Consider the following 23,596-nt stretch of genomic DNA (forward strand, 5'->3'; position numbering starts at 1 on the left):
TGGATGAAAATGTCCCCTCCAATATATATCCAGGAAATATAGACTTGGCACGTTTTATGTTTTAGTTTTATGCTTTCTCTTAAAGTTTTTATCTCACTTTGTCCCAGATGGGGACAGACAGCTAGACCTTAAGGGGAGTATGGGAGACGATCCAGAACTGCATGATTTAAAACCAGAAGTAACATCATTTCTAGGAGCGTGTCTGGATGTAGATGTTGTATGCTGAGCTACATTTCTTTGTCCTCCTCTCTCTGAGGTTGATTAACCACTCAAAGATCTTGCCCATACTGAGAGGACATAATTCACTGTACAGTACTGTAATGGGTGCTAGGTGCAGAGAGCAACACATTGTAGGCTTGCTAGCATCCTGTTTCCCCAGGCAAAAGCACCACACTGTGATCCTTTGCCAGGATGCGGATATTAAAACAAAACTATAATTCCACATTCCACCTCATTAATGCTGAAGTATTGGCTACATTTGCGATTCTGTAACAGACAATATGGAATGGCACAGCAAAGAATAGCTTAGCAAAACTATAAAGGAAACCTACAGTATCTCACAAGCTGTAGTCTGGACACTTGACAGCATCATTTGGCTAAGGTATTGCAAAGGACAGGAATATCTCTAAGCAATGCTGTTTAGTAAGTGTTTACCTAGCTACCTATACATCCTGTATTAAGCCCAAAGCTATGTTTTGAGTTGACTCATAAGCAAAGGTGAGAAATGCAAACACTGATGTTCCTAGATGGCATGCAGTGGTATACAGGAGTCAGGCAGTGCATTTATTCCATCCCAGGAGAGACGAAAAGACATGGATTAATTGATTAAGTGTATATTTTGTTCATCTCTGCAAAATAGACACAAAGGCAATGGTATGGAACTCAAATCCTTAGAAACAGTGTATGGCTGTGGAGAGGCCTGTACCATTTAAAGGATGTGGTACCCATGTCCAGCTCTAAATGGGTTTTGCCTAAAACTAATCACATACAAGACAGGTAAGCAAGAAGGAAAAGATGTGAGAACAGCCAAGCCGTCAGCCTGTTTGGATTGTCAATATCAATTGTGACATTGTGACAAATGACAACTAAACACGCACTGTGATATCACAGGCCGATCTGTATCCCCTCCCAAAGAATGGGGAAGAGCAAAGGCATGGAAGTTTCTCATAGTTCTGTAATACATTGTCATTCAAGTGAAAATATTGAAATAATCCTAACAGTTGATTGGTAATATAATCATTAATCTGATTGTGTATGATTTTGAATAATCACAAGATAATAGTCGACTTGATAACTTTATATTGTTTACATAATTTATACTGTTTATATAATGTTCATGCCATTGTGACATTTAATAGACTTAACAAGAAGCCCAGCATGCACTATTCTGTGGAGGGCACATCATGTGCTCTTTACTTAATCAAAGAAAGCTCAGAGCACACAATTATACTAGGACTGGACAAATCCTAATTTGTTTTAGCTACCTTAACTCTCCCTCCTTCCTTCCTTCCCTTCCTCCCTCTCTCTTCCTTTCTCTTTCTCTCTCATACTCTGCCCTTTGGGGTTGATTTAATGAGCCATGCAACGACCACTTAACACCAAGCCCCATTACACAAGTATTAATATGTAAAAACAGCAAAATTGCCAGAGTCGTTTAGCTATAGGCATTAATAATGCATAAATATATGGTAATCACCACGCATATCTCTGCTCTTATAGAAGGGTTTGATGAGTTTCCAATGCTGCCCATCTTAGACACACATGCACACGCAAACACAAATGTACACACACATGTCCGAGACATGGCACCTAGGGTGAGACTCCATCCCTTTTTCCCTGTCCCCTAATCAGGAGTTTTTACCTTCGGAGATGGAGCAAGTGAGGACCTGGGAGCTGTAGGAGCTGAGAGGAGCCACTCTGGCTGAATGCTTCTTCATCCTCCACTAGGGGGCAGAGCCAACAGTTCCTCTCTGGGATGTGTGTATGTTGTCTGTCCGCCTGGCTAGGCTGCTGCTGCTGCTACGTTCCTCCTGCAATCCCTCTGCATCCCCGGGCTCCTGGCTCATCCACAGGCAGCGTGCTTTAGCTCTCTATCCGCTTCTTCTTTCTAAATGTCTATTGATGTGCATCTTCTATCTTCTTCTTTAGTTCTGTCTCTCCCTCCTTCACAATCAGTTGAGCTGACTCCCTCACTGTTTCTTACTTAGATGTTGTCTTTCTCTCTGGACAGTGGTGGAGCTCAGTAAAGTGCTGTGGAGTGGAGACTACTGTTGAGCTGTCATGCCGTGATCCTACGCTACACTGTCTTCAAGGTAGACTCAAGTGTGTGGCACCGTGTAATCATTCCCTTCATCTCTTTCCTTTCATTCCTCCTCTGTTGCTTTCCCCTCCTCTTCGTTTGCTGTGCAAATCAGATGCTTTGTTTGGAAGGTAACCAAGCATCCCCCCCTCTCTTTCTCTCCCTCTTTCTCTCTCTCCCTCTCGCTCCTCTGCTGGCACTTCTCTCCTACTTCACTACTCCTTCAGTCTTAGATTATTTATAGAGGTCCTGTCCTGTTTCTTGTGCCACTGTAACACAAATTAATTTAACTGAGAATGGGAAAGGACTTACCTATGTCCCCCCACCACCCCTAATTCCTCACTCAACCTGGACTCACTCAACCTGGGGTAGACGTAAGATAGTAGAACTCCAATTAGTATGATATGTTATGTTTCGTATGTTATGTATTAATTTGTGGACGCCCATCATCCGTTTCATATGATATGTTACAAATAGAGTACCACAGTGGGATTCATAATACCCATAAAACTTAGCGGTTAAACAGGGAAATGGTTCCAATTGTTTTTCCACCATTCATTTTCCCCATAGGATTTTGTTTTTAGAAACACTTAAAATAAGGGCTGTGCTCCATGTAGGCTTACACTGGCAGGACATTTTGATCACCGTATTAATCGCTCTAGGCCAAGGTGACTTTTACCAATATATGTGCCTGTATTTACCCCCCCAAAATGAAATGCTAATTGGCTGCTAATGTGTCTATCATAAAGAACTACAAAATGCAAAGATGATCCAAGACTGCCTCGATTTGGCAAAAGTAAGAAACTTTGGATTAACTATCTAATGTTAGCTAAATGTAGCAACGAATAAATTGGTTAGATTGTGCAAGTTTTAAATTGACACCATACCTGTTAGCAAAGGTGCCAGCTAGAGAGGACGTGCAGGAAGTTATAGATTTATAGCCTTGGAAGATGTCTACTTTGATGCTAATTAGCATTTTTACATATTTTTCAAAAAATAAAACTGAATATATTGATAAACTTCACCCTGTCTTAGAGAGATTTACATGGTAATCAAAACGTCATGCCAGGGTAAGCCTACACCAAACCCTTATTTTAAGTGTTTCTAAAATCCCCAATGGGAAAAAATGTATGGAGGAAAAACTATTGGAATCATTTCCCTGTTTGACCGCTAGGTTTTATGGGTATTATGACACCTCCACTATGTAACAATAATGCTAGTATGAACTCGAACCCAGGCGCAGAGAAACACAGCAAGGAGAGGTAAGGTTCCTGGAACGCCTTCTCAGCAGCAGGGGTCCAGCTTACATGCCGAGCCCTTGGTGAGCGCTGTCAATGGCGCAGCCACCGAACTAAAGTCTCACAAATCTCCAGAAGAAATTAGCAAAACCTCAAAAACGCTGGAATTGCTTGACAGTGCTGGGCCACGGCCAGTTGACCACCGCTTCTACCTTTTGGGAGTCCATACATACACAGCCCTGAGACACGATGTACCCCAGGAAGGAGATCTGAGGAATGTGAAACTCACACTTCTCAGCCTTCACAAACAAGTGGTGAGATAGGAGGCTTTGAATAACCTGGTTAACATGTTGGATGTGTTCAACCATGGACCTGGAGAAGATGAGGATGTCATCCAGGTACACAACCTGAACTGGTGAAGGAAGTCGCGCAGCACATCAATAACCAGGGCCTGGAAAATGGCCGGAGCATTTGTAAGTCCAAACGGCATGACACGGTACTGATAATGTCCATTTGGGGTGTTGAACGCTGTCTTCCACTCGTCTCCCTGTCTGATGCGCACCAGATTGTACGTGTTCTGTAAATCCAATTTTGAGAACTGTAGCTCCCTGGAGTCTCTCAAAGGCTGACGACATAAGAGGAAGAGAGTAATGGTTCTTGATGGTAATGTTATTTAAACCCTGGTAATCGATACAGGGATTCCTCTTTCAAACAAAGAAAAACCCGCTCCTGCAGGGGAAGTGGACGGCCGAATAAAACCAGCCACCAGCGCCTGGCTGCAGTCTCTTAACCTGAGAGAGAATAGAGCCCTCCTCTCGGAGGAGTGGTTCCGGGCAGGAGGTTGATGGCACAATCGTAGGACCTGTGAGGAGGCAGTTCACTGGCCCTTCGTTTGCTGAAGACCTGACCCAGATCCCAGTAATCCCGAGGTATGCGGGAAAGATCAGGCTTGTCATCCCCAGCCGGGGAAACAGGAGAATTGGAAGCCTCCAGACGAGCAGGGCCGGAAAGATGTGGCGAGAGTTGCTGGCAGGTGGACTCGCATGAAGGATTCCATCCCAGAACACTTCCCGAGGGCCAGTCAATTTGAGGATTATGGATAGAAAGCCACAGATGTTCAAGAACCAGGGGAAGCTCAGGAGTGTCCACCAAATGCAACTGGATAAACTCCACATGATAATCCAGAACTCGCAGCTGAATAGGCATGGTGAGTTGCGTCACCTTCCCAGACCCTAGGGGTTGACCGATAATGGAAAGTCCAGCTTAGTGAGAATCAGTCCCTGTTGGCGAGCTAATGTGCGATCCAGAAAACAGCCGGTAGCCCCAGAGTCATTGAAAGCAGGAATGTCCAACTGCCCATTGTCCCACCGCAGGTTGGCTGGAAGCAAGGTGTGTACCGTGTCGGCAGCTGGAGACTGTATCTGACTCCCCAGTATTCTCCCATCTACTGACGAGTCATCCCCTTTCCCGTCAGCTCGGGACGGGAAAGGGGATGAAAAGTGGCTTTGTATTCCAACCACGCTCAGCGGCGAGCGTCCGAAAGTCAGTGGTGTAATCAGCTATGTTCCGGCTGCCCCGCCAAACGCATTGAGTCTTTGAGCAGTGTTCCTGCCACTGATGGGGTGATCCAAAAAAAACATCTCCTGGGTGAAGCTTTGCCAATTAAAACAAATGTCTGATTGCTGCTCCCATATTGCCGTAGCCCAGGCCAGAGCCCGCAATGAGAGCAAGGAGATTACGTATGCCACTCTGGAACGCTCAGTGGGAAACGTTGATGCCTGCAGCTCGAAGGCCAGCGAGCATTGGAGCAGGAATCCACAACACCTCCCAGGATGCCCCTCATATCGCTCCGGTGCCGGAAGATGAGGCTTCCCGAAGGGAGGAAGACCCTGAGCTGGTAGGGAGTTGAGTATCAGGAACAGCCACAGGTGCAGCAGCCGTTGCTCCCGTCTGTCCTGTCTGCAGAGCGTACACAAGAGTTCTTAAATCATCCGACAATGTCTGCTGCCGCGCCTCATGGCGACCAATCACAGTTCCATGGTGGGTGAGAGCCGACCATAAATGGTGGAGTTCGGAATGTTCCTAGGACGATTGAAAAATCTCTGCTGGGTCCATAGCAGTCTTAGGGCTACCTTAATAATAATGCTAGTACGAACTGCTAGTACGAACTCGAACCCAGGCACAGAGAAACACAGCAAGGAGAGGTAAGGGTAAATCCAGAACTTTTCCTTGGCGTCTTAACAGAAACAAGGCAACCGCACAAGAGGGAACACCCCCCTATCCACATCGATGGAACAGTAGTGGAGAGGGTAGCAAGTTTTAAGTTCCTCGGCATACACATCACAGACAAACTGAATTGGTCCACTCACACAGACAGCATCGTGAAGAAGGCGCAGCAGCGCCTCTTCAACCTCAGGAGGCTGAAGAAATTTGGCTTGTCACCAAAAGCACTCACAAACTTCTACAGATGCACAATCGAGAGCATCCTGGCGGGCTGTATCACCGCCTGGTATGGCGACTGCACCGCCCTCAACCGTAAGGCTCTCCAGAGGGTAGTGAGGTCTGCACAACGCATCACCGGGGGCAAACTACCTGCCCTCCAGGACACCTACACCACCCGATGCTACAGGAAGGCCATAAAGATTATCAAGGACATCAACCACCCGAGCCACTGCCTGTTCACCCCGCTGTCATCCAGAAGGCGAGGTCAGTACAGGTGCATCAAAGCTGGGACCGAGAGACTGAAAAACAGCTTCTATCTCAAGGCCATCAGACTGTTAAACAGCCACCACTAACATTGAGTGGCTGCTGCCAACACACTGACAATGACACTGACTCAACTCCAGCCACTTTAATAATGGGAATTGATGGGAAATGATGTAAATATATCACTAGCCACTTTAAACAATGCTACCTTATATAATGTTACTTACCCTACATTATTAATCTCATATGCATACGTATATACTGTACTCTATATCATCGACTGCATCCTTATGTAATACATGTATCAATAGCCACTTTAACTATGCCACTTTGTTTACATACTCATCTCATATGTTATACTGTACTCGATATCGTCTACTGTATCTTGCCTATGCTGCTCTGTACCATCACTCATTCATATATCCTTATGTACATATTCTTTATCCCCTTACACTGTGTATAAGACAGTCGTTTTTTTGGAATAGTTAGTTAGATTACTTGTTCGTTATTACTGCATTGTCGGAACTAGAAGCACAAGCATTTCGCTACACTCGCATTAACATCTGCTAACCATGTGTATGTGACCAATACAATTTGATTTGATTTGTACGCCTATGTAGATATTCCATAAAACATCTGCCATTTCCAGCTACAATACTCATTTACATCATTAACAATGTCTACCCTGTATTTCTGATCAATCTGATTTTATTTTAATGGACAAAATATGTGCTTTTTTGATTTGATTTGATTTTTAATAAAACATGAGATCCAAGCAAAGATACAGGCCAACTGAGGAATCTAAATAACAAGGCAACCAGGTGACCAGAGAAGGTAATTAAACACAGGTGAATCCCATAAGTAATAATCAGGGTAACCTGGAAACTAGAAAACAGTGTAAGGGTGCCCTCCAACGGTAAGCTAAGGAACAACAATCAAATAACACAGAAACTGTGACACACTGTGGGGCTCTATTGTAATTCATTCAATATGTTACGAATCTGCAAAACGTATGATATGTCACAAATTCCTACTTTTGTTTTTGCCTTAAATAACATTCTGTCTTATGTGATAATACCAAGCATAACATCATACTCATTTGAGTGTCCCGGATTTACCTACCATGTTACGTCTAGTCTATGTGACCAGGCTGCCTCAATTACACCTCACGACAGGAAGATCTGCTGCAGTACAATCTCCCAGAGTCTAGATGAGGAGAGTCTGGCTGTACATCCTCTCTCCAACACCCCCACATTCAGCCCACTTCATGGTGCTCTGTCATGCCCACAGAAAGGAGGGCTGGAGAGAGCAGGGACCAGATACAAAAACTGTAGCTGCAAAGTATTATCATTGGGGAAAACAGGGTATCAGAAATGAAATGTTTTACTCCCTGTTCATGCTATTGTTTTTGATTGAGGAGAGTGATTGAGGAGAGTGATTGAGGAGAGTGATTGAGGAGAGTGCCCATTGCTTTACTGTTTTATTAAGCTCATCCTTCACAGGAGACTCACACCACCTGTAGGTATCCCAGTATGCCCCAGCAGAGGTGTGAGCACAGGGCCTACTCATGGCCCATGTGAGTGTGGTCAGGAGTTTCCATCTAACAGTGCAATCCCTCCCGGTCATCCTGCCTCTCTCAGCGGTTTTCACAATCAAACGTTCTAATGGGCCTTTCTGTCACTTCAGGCCTATACATCAATAGCATACTACAGCATTGAGGTGTTGAGTCACAGAGCAGAGGTTCAGCACCCTGTAATATAAATCCCCCACCCTGCATACTCCCAAGCCAGTAAAATCAACGCCGGCTGGGGATGAGAGTTATGTATTGCTCAAGTGAGCAGTATTTCACCAGAGATGTGAACAACAGTGCAGTGAACCAGTGCTGCAGCACCTTCCCATTGATTACAGTTACCAGGAAATGTGTACTCCTGCCTCTCTCTGTCACTATATCAGTGTCACTCTGACCTCCCTTCCTGCTCTCCTGTCTCTCCTCTCCTATTCTTATCAGTCATAATCCTGGCAAGGCTACAGAGAGCATGGCAGATCATAGTGCTTCACTGTTCCTTAAAAGTGGAGTCTGGAGCTGGCTTCCCAGCTAGCACATAGCATTAAGAGAACCATATGTTTCTTAGAGTTTGGTGAGAGTGTGGTTGGCCTATGGTTATTTTGCATACAATCTTCCCACAACTTTCTGGAAATGGTGCAGGATAGTTGCTAGGCTTTAGAACATTCTCTGCACATTTAAAGCTGCAATATGTAACTTTTTGGGGCGACCTGACCAAATTCACAAAAAATGTGAGTAAAGAGCTCTGTCAAATCTCATTGAAAGCAAGTCTAGGAAGCTGTTCTATGTGCACTATTTCTATGCTTCACGTTCTTAAGTTCAGTTTCTGTGGCTTTTACTTTCGGTTATGTACACCAGCTTCAAACAGCTGAAAATACCATATTTTTAGTTATGGAAAATATATTTCACATGTTCCAATGATCCTCTACACTATACTTGCTTCTTTTGTCACATAAACTGAAATAAGGCAAACTATTCCCCACAAAATTGAAAGGTGCATAGTGCACTTTTAAGGAACTTGACAAAAATAAATACTTTTCTTGGTATTTCATTACTTTAACAGAACGTTTCCTAGAAGTTCAAACATGGTTACGTTTAATTTAAAATTGGGTCATGTTCTATGAATGTTCTCCAACTGGTTTGACATTGGGAATGTTCTCAAACAGTTCAGAGAACGTTAAGAAACAGCGTTCTTCTGTGGGAATTTCAGTACTTCAGCATAATGCTTCCTGCAGGTTTCCTCGTGGTTCTATTTAAAGTCATGTTCTCAAATTTGTCCGAAAACATTAAGAAAACTTTCCATCAAAACCACAAGAAAACTTTAGTAACGTTCAGAGAACGTTTTAAAAATGTTATTTAAAAAACATTCCTTTCAGCATCAACAAAACTCTCTCTATCCTCTGTCTTGTTAAGTGAGTTCAGGTGTGTTGCACCGCCCACTAATTGGCCACACCTGATCTTAATGAGTGTTTGTTTCCTTTGAAATGGGGTCTGTTTGAATAGACTTAAATTAACAGCTTTGAATGAATAAAAAAAAACATTGCATGCTAGCTCCATCCTGGTGGCACAGTGGACTAATTCCATAGATAGAGAACAGAAGAGCATAGGTTTAAATCCCACTGATGCTGTGCCACAATAAAAAATAAAACATGTTTGCATGATTAATGCCTGAGCAAATGCATTTCCATGGGTCCTATCTGTGTTTAGAGTTCAAAACAGTTAAACTAACTAGCATTGTTATTAAACGTCTTATTGAAACATGTTCATTCATCTGAGGGATGTTTGCTTTCAGCCACATGTTAGGTTGGTAGAGTAGAGCAACAACAGCAGCTGGTGAGATGGAACATCTGGCGTGACTCTCAGTCCTAGTGCTGGGATGGGATGACCATAAGGACTGGGACATGCCCTCTCAATGATCCCAATGATACACATCTCCACCTCAGACCTACCAAACACTTCCCCCTCTCATCACAACCCCAGAGACCCCCGACCAGGGTTTATCCGTGGCCAACACAGTGCTGCTGTTGCATCTTGGACCAGGGCACAGGTCCCCCCAAAAAACTCAGCACTCCTCCATAGCAACGGCGTTGTTCTGGTGTGCTCTGGCCCAGTACACTGACGCAGTAGCCCCATTCAGGGCCTTTGTCATTCAGATTAGCCCATGTCCCTCTGCCACCATACAGCCCATTGTCTTTATGCATCTCTCTGTTAATCAGTACGTCTCAGAGATGAGTAGGAAAAGGACAAGAGGACAGAGAGGAGAGAGAGTTCCTGAAATAACGTATCAGAGTAGGCAGTGGTATAATAGTATTCTGACTACCCATATGATTATAACAAAGCATAGAATTTTCATCTACATTGTTCTTAAACATATTAAATAATTACAGGACTATACAAAATAGTGTGAGGTTGTGAAGCTAAGATTGATGATTAAAACCAATGCCCATCATCTGTTGATGAAGAAATCACAAGTTTTAAGAGGGGGACATCTAGTGGGCATAAGGGAGAGTAGCAGACTAGGAGCAGTAGTTAGAAGCATTACCCATTATTTTCTGTATGATGTAACTGTAACTGTGTACCAATAGGACTTTGGTCATCTTAAGTATTTGTTAACTAATGCAAATAAGGAGCACCATATGCCATAGATATGCCCATGTTATGTGTATTCAGTGGTTCTTCTAGGGAGATAATGGATGTCAGAGTGGGTGTGATTTAAGGAGCTCTCCATGTTGATTTATACACGCAGGTAGTAATAAGGCTAAGTAGACTTCCAGTCACAGCTCCCCTTTTACTAGCTGTAATTTCATTGGAGGACTGAAGGAGACTTGACGCTGAGGTTTAGATAATAGACCACAAGAGGGCACTATGAGACTGCTGGAGGACTGGATATACTGAAAAGGTACTATGCTGCTGTTAGGCGTAAACTTTTTTAAATTTATTTTTATTTCACCTTTATTTAACCAGGTAGGCTAGTTGAGAACAAGTTCTCATTTGCAACTGCGACCTGGCCAAGATAAAGCATAGCAGTGTGAGCATACAACAAAGAGTTACACATGGAGTAAACAATTAACAAGTCAATAACACAGTAGAAAACAAAGGGGGGGTCTATATACAATGTGTGCAAAAGGCATGAGGAGGTAGGTGAATAATTACAATTTTGCAGATTAACACTGGAGTGATAAATGATCAGATGGTCATGTACAGGTAGAGATATTGGTGTGCAGAAGAGCAGAAAAGTAAATAAATAAAAACAGTATGGGGATGAGGTAGGTGAAAAGGGTGGGCTATTTACCAATAGACTATGTACAGCTGCAGCGATCGGTTAGCTGCTCAGATAGCTGATGTTTGAAGTTGGTGAGGGAGATAAAAGTCTCCAACTAAGGAAAATAATGACCAGAGGAGAGAGGGGACAATGCATGGAAACCCCCACCTCTAACAGTCAATCCATTAATGGAGTAGAGATCTGTGTGGTATTGCAGGTATATGCATTTCCTCCACCCGTTTTATACTGTGCTATACTGTTGCTAAAGTCTCACAAACACTGAGAATATGTGGTCAAGAACACTTTTAAGAAGTATATGCTGAGTTAGCCTTAATCACCTATCCTAAGCACCTAGATTCCTAATTTGCCTCCCATGTTCGTATGTTTGCTACATTGGCAAACACACAGGATTCCTTATTAAACCATTTTAAAGAAATATTACACCAATTACTTTGTAGGGCTTTTACCAATGATGCATGTACATCCTGTATTGCTGATGCTATGTATTGGCCAGTGAGAGGCTTTGAAGCCACCGTTTGGTCAGATTGGCACTCCTCAATAGGAATGAGTGGAATTCTACAGTATTTCTGATGTATTGGTGATGATGTAGTGGGGACAGTAACATTAGGACTTTCAAAATATATGACTTTAAGAAGTAATTTTGTATTTTTATGTTTAGCTCACAGGTGAAATGAGGGCAGTGGTAAGGTAGGCCCCTAAATGGTGGGTAATCCAAGAAAGAAGACAAGTAGGCAGCCAGTATGTTGCAATTAACTTTAGTGAACTAATGACAAAATAATACATATAGAAGCAGTTAGCATAGTACATCAGGATGCACAATTGCAACGTGTTTCGACTAGCAGAGACTTCCTAAGGCAGCGTTAAGTTTAGCTCACATAATATAATTTAAAAGTATGTAATAGAATAAACATGGAATTAATAACTGCATAACTTTATTTTACAATGGTGGGGTAGTGCCAAGATGGAGGCGTTCCAAAACAACCCCCCCCCCCATCAGTCATCTAGTGCAGCGGTTCCCAAACCTTTTCACTAAGGCTCCCGCGCGCACAAGTACTGTTTATGACACAAACTATTCACACCTCTTTTTATTTTATTTTGTATTTTATTTTACCTTTATTTTACTAGGCAAGTCCGTTAAGAACAAATTCTTATTTTGTGGGGGAGAGAACATTTTGCAAGTTTAAAGTTTATTTCCTACAATTCTACACATGTTGTCATGGGGTGCAGAGAACATTTTGCAGTTATAAAGAAAATGTTATTGCAATTCTATACATTTTGCCATGTCAAATGTGTATTCCTGTGATATTTGAGTGGCTGAAACATTACAACAAAATCAATGGGCCAAGAAACCTAGCTAAAAAACATTAGCTGACATGGGCTAGTTGATCTGGACATTTCTGACAAGTTATGCTCTCGAAGAAATGCAATGACTGACATGACAAGAGGAAAACTGATTCATACTGTATATATATACACACTACCGTTCAAAAGTTTGGGGTCACTTAGAAATGTCATTTTTGAAAGAAAAGCACATATTTTGTCCATTAAAATAAAATCAGATTGATCAGAAATACAGGGTAGACATTGTTAATGATGTAAATGAGTATTGTAGCTGGAAATGGCAGATGTTTTATGGAATATCTACATAGGTAGATAAATCAAATCAAATTGTATTGGTCTAACCATACACATGGTTAGCAGATGTTAATGTGAGTGTAGCGAAATGCTTGTGCTTCTAGTTCCGACCGTAAATCTAACAATTTCACAACAACTACCTTATACACACAAGTGTAAAGGAATGAACAAGAATATGTATATATAAATATATGGATGAGCGATGGCCGAACGGCATAGGCAAGATGTAGTAGATGGTATAGAGTACAGTATATACATATGAGATGAGTAATGTAGGGTATGTAAACATTATATAAAGTGGCATTGTTTAAAGTGACTAGTGATACATTTATTACATCCAATTCTTAATTATTAAAGTGGCTAGAGATTGAGTCAGTATATTGGCAGCAGCCACTCAATGATGGCTGTTTAACAGTCTGATGGCCTTGAGATAGAAGCTGTTTTTCAGTCTCTTGGTCCCAGCTGTGATGCACCTGTACTGACCTCGCCTTCTGGGTGATAGCGGGGTGAACAGGCAGTGGCTCGGGTGGTTGTTGTCCTTGATGATCTTTTTGGCCTTCCTGTGACATCGGGTGGTGTGGGTGTCCTGGAGGGCAGGTAGTTTGCCCCCGGTGATGCGTTGTGCAGACCTCACTACCCTCTGGAGTGCCTCACAGTTGAGGGCGGAGAAGTTGCCGTACCAGGCGGGGATACAGCCCACAGGATGCTCTCGATTGTGCATCTGTAAAAGTTTGTGAGTGTTTTTGGGGGGGGGGAACTATCTCTGGAAGATGGCCACCGAGAGAGAGGAGCTATCCAGGAAGAACCACTAAGACGGTGACAATCCCGTGACTTTTTGTTGTAGTTTAAAGATAATCCTATTGTGTTCCTGTTTCATCTGGAGAAGATGTATGTTTTTCCTTGGAAGATTTTCATTGATTATGTTGGAGTGTTTGTGTTGACCAAATGCCCTCAATAGAGAACTGTGTTCAATCAAGAAAACCTACTCCTGACTCGTTTATTCCACCTTCCCGCTTTAGAGTGACGCCCAATTACTTGGTCCGCTCACAGTACGCTGAGGAACTTAAAACTTTCCACCTTCTCCACTACTGTCCCGTCAATATGTATAGAGGGTTGGTCCCTCTGCTGTTTCCTGAAGTTCACGATCATCTCCTTTGTTTTGTTTACGTTGAGTATGAGGATATTTCCTGAAACCACAGTCCGAGGGCCCTCACCTCTTCCCTGTAGGCCGTCTCGTCATTGTTGGTAAGCAAGCCTACCACTGTTGTGTCGTCTGCAAACTTGATGATTGAGTTGGAGGCGTGCATGGCCGCACACTCATGGGTGAACAGGGAGTACAGGAGAGGGCTGAGAACGCACCCTTGTGGGGTCCCAGTGTTGAGGATCGGCGGGGTGGAGATGTTGTTTCCTACACTCACCAACCTGGGGACGGTCCGTCAGAAAGTCCAGGACCCAGTTGCACAGGGTGGGTTCGAGACCCAGTGTCTTGAGCTTAATGGCGAGTTTGGAGGGTACTATGGTGTTAAATGCTGAGCTGTAATCAACACTCCTCTTGTCCAGATGGGTTAGGGCAGTGTGATTGTGATTGCGTCGTCTGTGGACCTATTGCAGCGGTAAGCAAATTGGAGTGGGTCTAGGGTGTCAGGTAGGGTGGAGGTGATATGACTTGTCACTCAAAGCACTTTCATGATGATGGAAGTGAGTGCTATGGGGCGATAGTCGTTTAGCTCAGTTACCTTAGCTTTCTTGGGAACAGGAACAATGGTGGCCTTCTTGAAGCAAGTGGGAACAGCAGACTAGGATAGGGATTGATTTGAATGTCCGTAAACACACACTAGTCAGCTGGTCTGCGCATGTTCTGAGGATGCGGTTAGGGATGCAGTCTGGGCTGGCAGCCTTGCGAGGGTTAACACGTTTAAATGTTTTACTCACGTTGGCTGCGGCGAAGGAGAGCCCGCAGGTTTTGGTAGCGGCCGTGTCAGTGGCACTGTATCGTCCTCAAAGTTAGCAAAAAAGTTGTTTAGTTTGTCTGGGAGCAAGACATCAGTGTCTGCGACAGGGTTGGTTTCTTTTTGAAATCCGTGATTGACTGCCACATATGTCTCGTGTATGAGCCGTTGAATTGCGACTCTACTTTGTCTCTATACTGACGCTTAGCTTGTTTGAATGCCTTGCGGACGGAATAGATACACTGTTTGTATTCGGTCATGTTTCCAGTCGCCTTTCCATGATTAAAAGCAGTGGTTCGTACTTTCAGTTTTGCGAGAATGCTGCCATCAATCCACGGTTTCTGGTTGGGGAAGGTTTTTTAATAGTCACCGTGGGTACAACATCACCGATGCACTTGCTAATAAACTCGCTCACCGAATCAGCGTATACATCAATGTTGTTGTCTGAGGCTATCCGGAACATATCCCAGTCCACGTAATCAAAGCTATCTTGAAGCATGGAATCAGGTTGGTCGGACCAGTGTTGAACAGACCTGAGCATGGGTGTTTCCTGTTTTAGTTTCTGTCTATAGGCTGAGAGCAACAAAATGGAGTCGTGGTCAGATTTGCCAAAAGGAGGGCGAGGGAGGGCTTTGTATGCGTCACGGAATTTAGAGTAGCAATGATCCAGAATTTTGCCAGCCCGGGTCGCGCATTCCATATATGCTGATTAAAATTTAGGGTGCCTTGTTTTCAGATTAGCCTTGTTAAAATTCCATGCTACAATAAATGCAGCCTCAGGATATGAGGTTTCCAGTTTACATAGAGTCCAATGAAGTTCTTTCAGGGCCATCAAGGTGTCTGCTTAGGGGGGGGATATACACGGCTGTGATAATAATCGAAGAGAATTTTCTTGGTAGATGCGAGATGCGTGAATAAACCGGGTGGCTGTACCGACTCTGACGTGTCCCGAGTGAGCCATGTTTCCGTGAAAGAGAGAATGTTACAGTCTCTGATGTCTCTCTGGAAGATAACCCTTGCTGGAATTTCGTCTACCTTGTTGTCAAGAGACTGGACATTGGCGAGTAGTATACTCAGGAGCGGTGAGCGAGCCTGACCAGAAGACCGCTCTGTCTGCCCCTTCTGCGGTGCCATTGTTTTGGGTTGCCTACTGGATTCCGATCCATTGTCCTGGGTGGTGGTCCAAACAGAGGATCCGCTTCGAGAAAGTCGTATTCCTGGTCGTAATGTTGGTAAGTTCACGTTGCTCTTATATCCAATAGTTCTTCCCTGATGTATGTAATAAGACTTAACATTTCCTGGGGTAACAATGTAAGAAATAGTACATAAAAAACGAAATACTGCATAGTTTCCAGCCTATAGGGAGGAGGAAGGAGACCTGGAAGTGTGGTGCCAGGACAGAAACCTCTCCCTCAACGTGATCAAGACAAAGGAGATCATTGTGGACTACAGGAAAATGAGGGCCGAGCATGCCCTCATTCTCATCAACGTGGCTGTAGTGGAGCAGGTTGAGAGCTTCAAGTTCTTAGTGGAACAGGTTGAAAGCTTCAAGTTCCTTGGTGTCCACATCACCAACAAACTATCATGGTCCAAACATACCAAGACAATTATGAAGTGGGCACCACAACGCCTATATCCCCTCAGGAGACTGAAAAGATTTGGTATTGGTCCTCAGATCCTCAAAAGGTTCTACAGCTTCACCATTGAGAGCATCCTGACTAGTTGCAACATCGCCTGATATGGCAACTGCCCGGCCTCCGATTGCAAGGCGCTACAGAGGGTAGTGATTTGTTTAAAACTTTATTTTGATTTGTTTAAAACTTTTTTTGTGTTATTTCATAGTTTTGATGTCTTCACTATTATTCTACAATGTAGAAAATAAAGAAAAACCCTTGAATGAGTAGGTGTGTCAAACCTTTGACTGGTACTGTATAAATCATTGTTTTTTATCCATTCTCAAGAGAGCTGAGGGCTAGTGGTTCAAGAGAAAGCTCACAACCCATTAGACACTAGTTAAAAATAGCAGGCTGAGAGAGGGACAAGGGGAAAGTGAGTGCAGACATCGGCCTACATGAAGAATGTCTGAGTGAAAATGTAATTCAATTCACCTGCTGCTTGTAGGTTGACTACCAGCCAATACAAATATGTTCAACATAGCAGGTTCTATCAAACATTTGACATCGCAAGTTTACATACACCTTAGCCAAATACATTTAAACTCAGTTTTTCACAATTCCTGACATTTACTCTAAGTAAACATTCCCTGTCTTAGGTCAGTTCGGATCACCACTTTATTTTAAGAATGTGAAATGTCTGAATAATAGTAGAGAGAATGATTCATTTTAGCTTCTGTTTCTTTCATTACATTCCCAGTGGGTCAGAAGTTTACATACACTCAATTAGTATTTGGTATCATTGCCTTTAAATTGTTTAACTTGGGTCAAATGTCAAATGCTTCCCACAATAAGTTGGGTGAATTTTGGCCCATTCCTCCTGACAGAGCTGGTGTAACTGAGTCAGGTTTGTAGGCCTCCTTGCTCGCACACGCTTTTTCAGTTCTGCCCACAAAATTTCTATGGGATTGAGGTCAGGGCTTTGTGATGGCCACTCCAACACCTTGACTTTGTTGTCCTTAAGCCATTTTGCCACAACTTTGGAAGTATGCTTGGGTCAATGTTCATTTGGAAGACCCATTTGCGACCAAGCTTTAACCTGACTAATGTCTTGAGATGTTGCTTCAATAAATCCACATAATTTCCCCCCCTCATGATGCCATCTATTTTGTGAAGTGCACCAGTCCCTCCTGCAGCAAAGCACCCCCACAACATGATGCGGCCACCCCTGTGCTTCACAGTTGGGATGGTGTTCTTCGGCTTGCAAGCCTCCTCATTTTTACTCCAAACATAACGATGGTCATTATGGCCAAACAGTTCTAATTTTGTTTCATCAGACCAGAGGACATTTCTCCAAAAAGTACGATCTTTGTCCCCATGTGCAGTTGCAAACCGTAGTCTGGCTTTTTTATGGTGGTTTTGGAGCAGTGGCTTCTTCCTTGCTGAGTGGCCTTTCAGGTAATGTCGAGATATGACTCGTTTTTATGGTGGTTACAAATACTTTTGTCCCTGTTTCCTCCAGCATCTTCACAACGTCCTTTGCTGTTGTTCTGGGATTGATTTTCATTTCTCGCACCAAAGTAGGTTCATCTCTACGAGACAGAACACATCTTCTTCCTGAGCGGTATGACGGCTGCGTGGTCCCATGGTGTTTATACTTGCGTACTATTGTTTGTACAGATGAACGTGGTACCTTCAGGCGTTTGGAAATTGCTCCCAAAGATGAACCAGACTTGTGGAGGTCTACAATTTTTTCTGAGGTCTTGGCTGATTTATTTTGATTTTCCCATTATGTCAAGCAAAGAGGCACTGAGTTTGAAGGTAGGCCTTGAAATACATCCACAGGTACACCTCCAATTGACTCAAATGATGTCAATTAGCCTATCAGAAGCTTCTAAAGCCATGACATCATTTTCTGGAATTTTCCAAGCTGTTTAAAGGCACAGTCAACTTAGTGTATGTAAACTTCTGACCCACCGGAATTGTGATACAGTGAATTTTAAGTGAAATAATCTGTCTTGTTTGGAAAATTACTTGTGTCATGCACAAAGTAGATGTCCTAACCAACTTGCCAAAACTATAGTTTGTTAACAAGAAATTTGTGAAGTGGTTGAAAAATTAATTTTAATGACGCCAACCTATGTGTATGTAAACTTCCGACTTCAACTGTATTTTGATGTCAACAAGCACTGATATGGAGCATTGTTTAGGGATGGGAACATCTTAAATGATTCAATAGAAATGTGAATGTGTTGTCTGTGTGTCTGGGGATACTTTTAGTGCTATAAGTATCATAGTGTACCTTGTCATATTTGTTCTGGGAACACTCCAGTCTCTGGAGTTTCCAAACAGAGTTCTTATTCCAATGTCAATGTTAATGTGAGCTGCCAGCCTAGCCCGGTGCTGAGAGACGTTGCCAAGGCCTTTCATTTCACTTCCTCTCTCCTCTGCCAGTCTGCCCAGTGGGATGCCAGTGCCAGCCAGCCAGCTCCTCTGGATCACTGATCTCAGCACTTCACAGGCATGATACTATACACCACGAATTATAAAAAAATATAAAAAATGCTTGTTCAAGGGACACTGTTGGGCAATTTGGCTGAGCAGGGCCAATGAGGAGTCCCCAGAATCGATCTGAGAACTGGTGCTGGGGTAAGAGCAAGCTATATCATTTTTACAATTTCAAAGCAACACTCCAACTTCAGCCAGTTATCTTATCACTTAATGTCAGCAAAACAGTTACATTTTTGGTCATATCACTGTCATCACAGCCACCATGTGAACTTTAGCCAACAACCTTTCTGAAAATGTAGTCCATGATCCTCCTTGGAGGCATAATATTAATTCACTGCCGATGGCAACAAAAGCAAAATGTCAACAGAAAAAGGCCAAGAATATAATTACCCAATGGCGTTGGCAAGATTAAATGAATGTTCTATATTTGTGCTATTTTTGCTTCATCCCAACAGCAACCTCTTTGTAAATGATATGCAACATTTCAAGAAACATCTAAATTCTGAATTCAAAATCGAAACAAATACTTACGAACAAGTGGTAGGCAGCCCTCAGACATCAACATCATAGAGACTAGATGTCAAATAAAGCTTCTCTGTGAGACCCACATCTGGTTTGTCATAAGAAGTCAACCTTGGCATCATACTTGATTCCAACCTCTCTTTTAAAAAGCATGTGAAAAAGGTCATTCAAATAACCAAATTCAACCTAGCTAATTTCCGATTTATACGAAATTGTTTGACTACAGAGGTAGCAAAACTGTACTTCAAATCTATGATACTCCCCCACTTAACATACTGCTTGACTAGTTGGGCCCAAGCTTGCTGTACAACATTAAAACCTATTCAGTCTGTCTACAAACAGGCTCTCAAAGTGCTTGATAGGAAGCCCAATAGCCATCATCATTGTCACATCCTTAGAAAGCATGAGCTCTTGAGTTGGGAAAATCTTGTGCAATACACCGACGCATGTCTTGTATTCAAGATCCTCAATGGCCTGGCTCCCCTCCACTCAATATTTTTGTTAAACAGAAAACCCAGACATATGGCAGCAGATCCACAAGGTCTGCCATGAGAGGTGACTGTATAGTTCCCCTAAGGAAAAGCACCTTTAGTAAATCTGCATTCTCTGTGAGAGCTTCCCATGTCTGGAATACACTGCCATCAGACACACATAACTGCACCACATATCACACTTTCACAAAATGCTTGAAGACATGGCTAAAGGTCAATCAGATTTGTGAACATGGTCCCTAGCTGTGTGTTGCCACTCCATGTTGTCTGTTGTCTGTAGCTTGTGAGGTGTGGAAACACTTTGTTGCTTTTATGAATTTTGTCTTGCTGCTTTTTGTTTTATGCTGCTCTGTCTGTATGCTACGTCTTGCTTGTCCTATGTTGCTATTGTCTATATTGTAATTGTTTTTAATAACCTGCCCAGGGACTGCGGTTGAAAATTAGCCGTTTGGCTAAAACCGGCACTTTTACTGAAATGTTGATTAATGTGCACTGTCCCTGTAAAAATAAAAATAAATAAATAAATAAGTGTAATAAGAACGTGACTGCGGGTGCTATTCCCCTCCACACTGAAAACACCTGCTCCTTACACCTGTAATTTCATCACAGATGGTATCCTATCCATTTATTATCCTTGGCTATATTACCAAAGAGTTCGTTATGCCACTGTTGGTTTAGAGAAGGCTCTCTTTCATCTTATTAGATGGGACAGGTGGGAATGTCCATTTAAACATGGTTTATTACTTTCCTAGTTAGACTATCATAAGTGATGCCAAGAAGCAAAGATAATAAAGCCATGTAATAAGAGAGAGATATACATGTTCCTCCCCAGATGCAGCTACTGCTACAGCAGAGGAATCCAGAGAGTCAGTGAGGTATCCAACATAATGGTGCACTCATGGAATGTCAATCCTTGAGCAGATATACCACAGAAATCATGGTATGCTCATCTTCCAGAGTGGCTTTAACAGTGTGAAAGAAAATATCTTCAGATATTCCTTAGCTATGCTGAAAGTAATTTCCCTGTCTACCTGGAAAGCTGATTACCTTGTATAACTGAATAAGATCTCAAATCCTCTTGTATGATGCACTAAATCCTGGTAAAGACTTGTTATCCACCCTGAGTGATACTGTGTGTCACTGACTTGTATTGCTCTTTAGGTCTGAGTAACTTCACAACTAATTCATGTAGATGAACTTTCATATAACGTCTAGGAAATGCAAAGGAGCTTGTGTGACACGTCAAATTAAATTCAGTAGGGTATTTTTCAGAGTTTGAAACGCAACAGGTTCAGGGACACTGAATCATTGATATTTTTCCTCTGACATCTTCAACAAGAGTATCAGATCTTCCTTACATTTACACCCACATATACCACAATAAATGGACCAATTACAGTATATAGGATTTCTGACCACTGTAGCATTTTACGTGAAGAATACTGGCCTTAATCTCATATAGATTCTCTATATGCTATACGTAATATCTATTGCTGGCAGTAATTGTATTGTGGAATGCCAAAGGGTTTTCTTTCTTCCTGCTGTCATTGGTAAAGGGGATGGGATGTATATGGTGATTTTGCCACTTTACAGAGCTCCTAGACAGAGATCCCATGAACAACCCATATAATTAAATCTAGGTTCATCTCAAACCATGGGTTCACCACAGCAAACATAGATTTATAGCAAATCAAGATCAATCCAATTAAGGGTGTCCCAGGCATACTGCTTGCAGCTTCTTCTAGTACTCTGAGGTGGCAAAAAAACTAAGTACATTATATCCAATGTATCCTGCAATGCATGCACAATGGTGGGGGTTTACGTGAAAAATATGTACTATTTTAATAGAGTGCCAACTATTAACATGACCAGCAACAAACAATTCAATAGGCACCCAACATCTAATACACTCCTCAACATCTTTTGACTCCTCCTCATCTAGATTGTTAAACACTACAGTCATGGTAACAGGCACAATGGTTTGCATAGACATCAAGTCACTATACAATGTGTAATAAATATGTCTGAGGCTATGCATCACATTACGATATTGCATTGCGGGTGACTGTCTGTCTGTCTGCTGTTGATGGTTTGTGTCTCAGACCAAAAGTCAATAGGGATGTGAGGAGAAACATTACTTCGTCTTAGTCGACATAGCTAACGCTGTCAGCGACTGTCAGCTTAGAATGAAAAACAAATGCCCACTTCTGACATTAAACACAACTCAGTGATTGACAGAACAGTAGAAACCAGTATAATTAACATCAATCACTGTATTTCATTTTGTGAGTGAAGATAATGTTTCGGCCTATTCCTGCAACCCCCCGTTAACATGTGAATGTAATATGGGGAAGCGAAGCTCTTTTTTCCCTCTATAATATGCGGGTCATACATAGTCTACTATGATCTGTGCCATTGTCTGAAAAAAGCCCTTTAGTTTTACATGTTCGTTTAGTTGACTTTTAGGCTGGCTACTTTCTTTTCCGACTGTTTAAAAAAATATGTATAAATGTCGTTTTCATGACTTACTTCTGTGACTGGAGTAGCCCGGGTAATAGCCGTAATAACCAGTGATCCGCAGAATTCTATCCTCAATGTCTTGCACACCGTTGGCCGTCACTTTGGAGGTGGTGTCCATGTCCCCGAAGAGAAGGTGGCTGTCACCCGCTTTGCCGGGTAGGTGCGTGTTCAACGGTTCCAGCCGAAAGCAGGGCTGGTCCCCTCCACTTTCAGCACCTTCCGTACTGATCATCGTAAGTCAAAACGGGCAGTCAGAGGGAAATAATTTGGGTGTTCCGCGCTCACCATGTGAACGATAGTATCAATGGCATCAATCAACAGCTATGAAAGGACATTCACATTTCACATTCCACCACACTGTGCGCAAGGTTATTGGAACTTGGTGAGCATGACAGACATCGTACACCAGGGGGCGTGTCACTATCGCTTCTAAATTCATGTGTAGTATGCTCGTCTCTGGCCCGATCCCAAATGGACCCAAAACCCTTTTGGAAATCTGAGAGTGTATGACAGGTGCAATCAATATGGTAATAGCGCCATGCTGTGCCCTTTAATAGCCTACATGGTAGTTTAACCATATTTCTTATAGCCTACAAATTAAATCAGCTCAGATCTCCACATGTGCATAGCTATAGGACCTAAAAGGGTCGATGTGGGTTTGGATCTCGAAAACTCTCTCTTTTACAAGATTTCCATTAGATAGCACAGCCACAAAGTCTAAATTAACTAGGGCTATATCGTAAATATTAATGAAAACAAAAATTATGTTTTCGTTTGTAATTAAGGTTAGGTTTAGGTATAAGGTTGGCGTTATGGTTAGGGTATAAATGGTCAAATTATTTGGGGGGAAGAAAATTAATTATAATAATTTGTACACTGCAAATTGACCGCATTTAGCCTCAGCCCAAAAAGAGATTGTATTTGAAAACAGACTTCCTAAATTTAAGTCATTTTTAGCTGAATTCCTGGTATTTTTCTCATATTTTCTTTAACTATCCCTGGCTTATGTTCATGTAAAATACCTTCTCATAATGTAGGCCTAATAACCTCAACTACCTTTGATTCTGCAAATACAGTTTATTGAAGGGAAAGGGGGTATCTTGTTGTTGATTTGTGGCAGGACAAAGGTAGTTGTCAGGGTATTAGGCCTACATCAGGAGAAGGTATTTTACATAAACATAGGTCAGGGATAGTTAAAGCATGCACTTTACAATAGAGTAGCTTACAGAGTTAGTAGTCATACTCTCTAGTATAACTATAAGCAA

At 42.5% G+C, this 23,596-nt stretch overlaps 1 protein-coding gene across 1 annotated transcript in view; it reads right to left on the reverse strand.

Moving 5' to 3' along the window:
- LOC109903213 (solute carrier family 35 member F4-like) overlaps window positions 1–22,630 on the reverse strand; it is a 34,285-nt gene extending 11,655 nt beyond the window's left edge. Inside the window, exon 1 of the mRNA XM_020499855.2 lies at window positions 22,341–22,630. Within this exon, the coding sequence (XP_020355444.1) occupies window positions 22,341–22,563 (223 nt within the window). The 5' untranslated portion in view covers window positions 22,564–22,630. The remainder of the gene's footprint in view (window positions 1–22,340) is intronic.
- Between the last annotated feature and the right edge of the window lie 966 nt (window positions 22,631–23,596).

This window comes from Oncorhynchus kisutch, linkage group LG14 (assembly GCF_002021735.2).
Source record: "Oncorhynchus kisutch isolate 150728-3 linkage group LG14, Okis_V2, whole genome shotgun sequence".
NCBI classification, from domain to species: domain Eukaryota; kingdom Metazoa; phylum Chordata; class Actinopteri; order Salmoniformes; family Salmonidae; genus Oncorhynchus; species Oncorhynchus kisutch.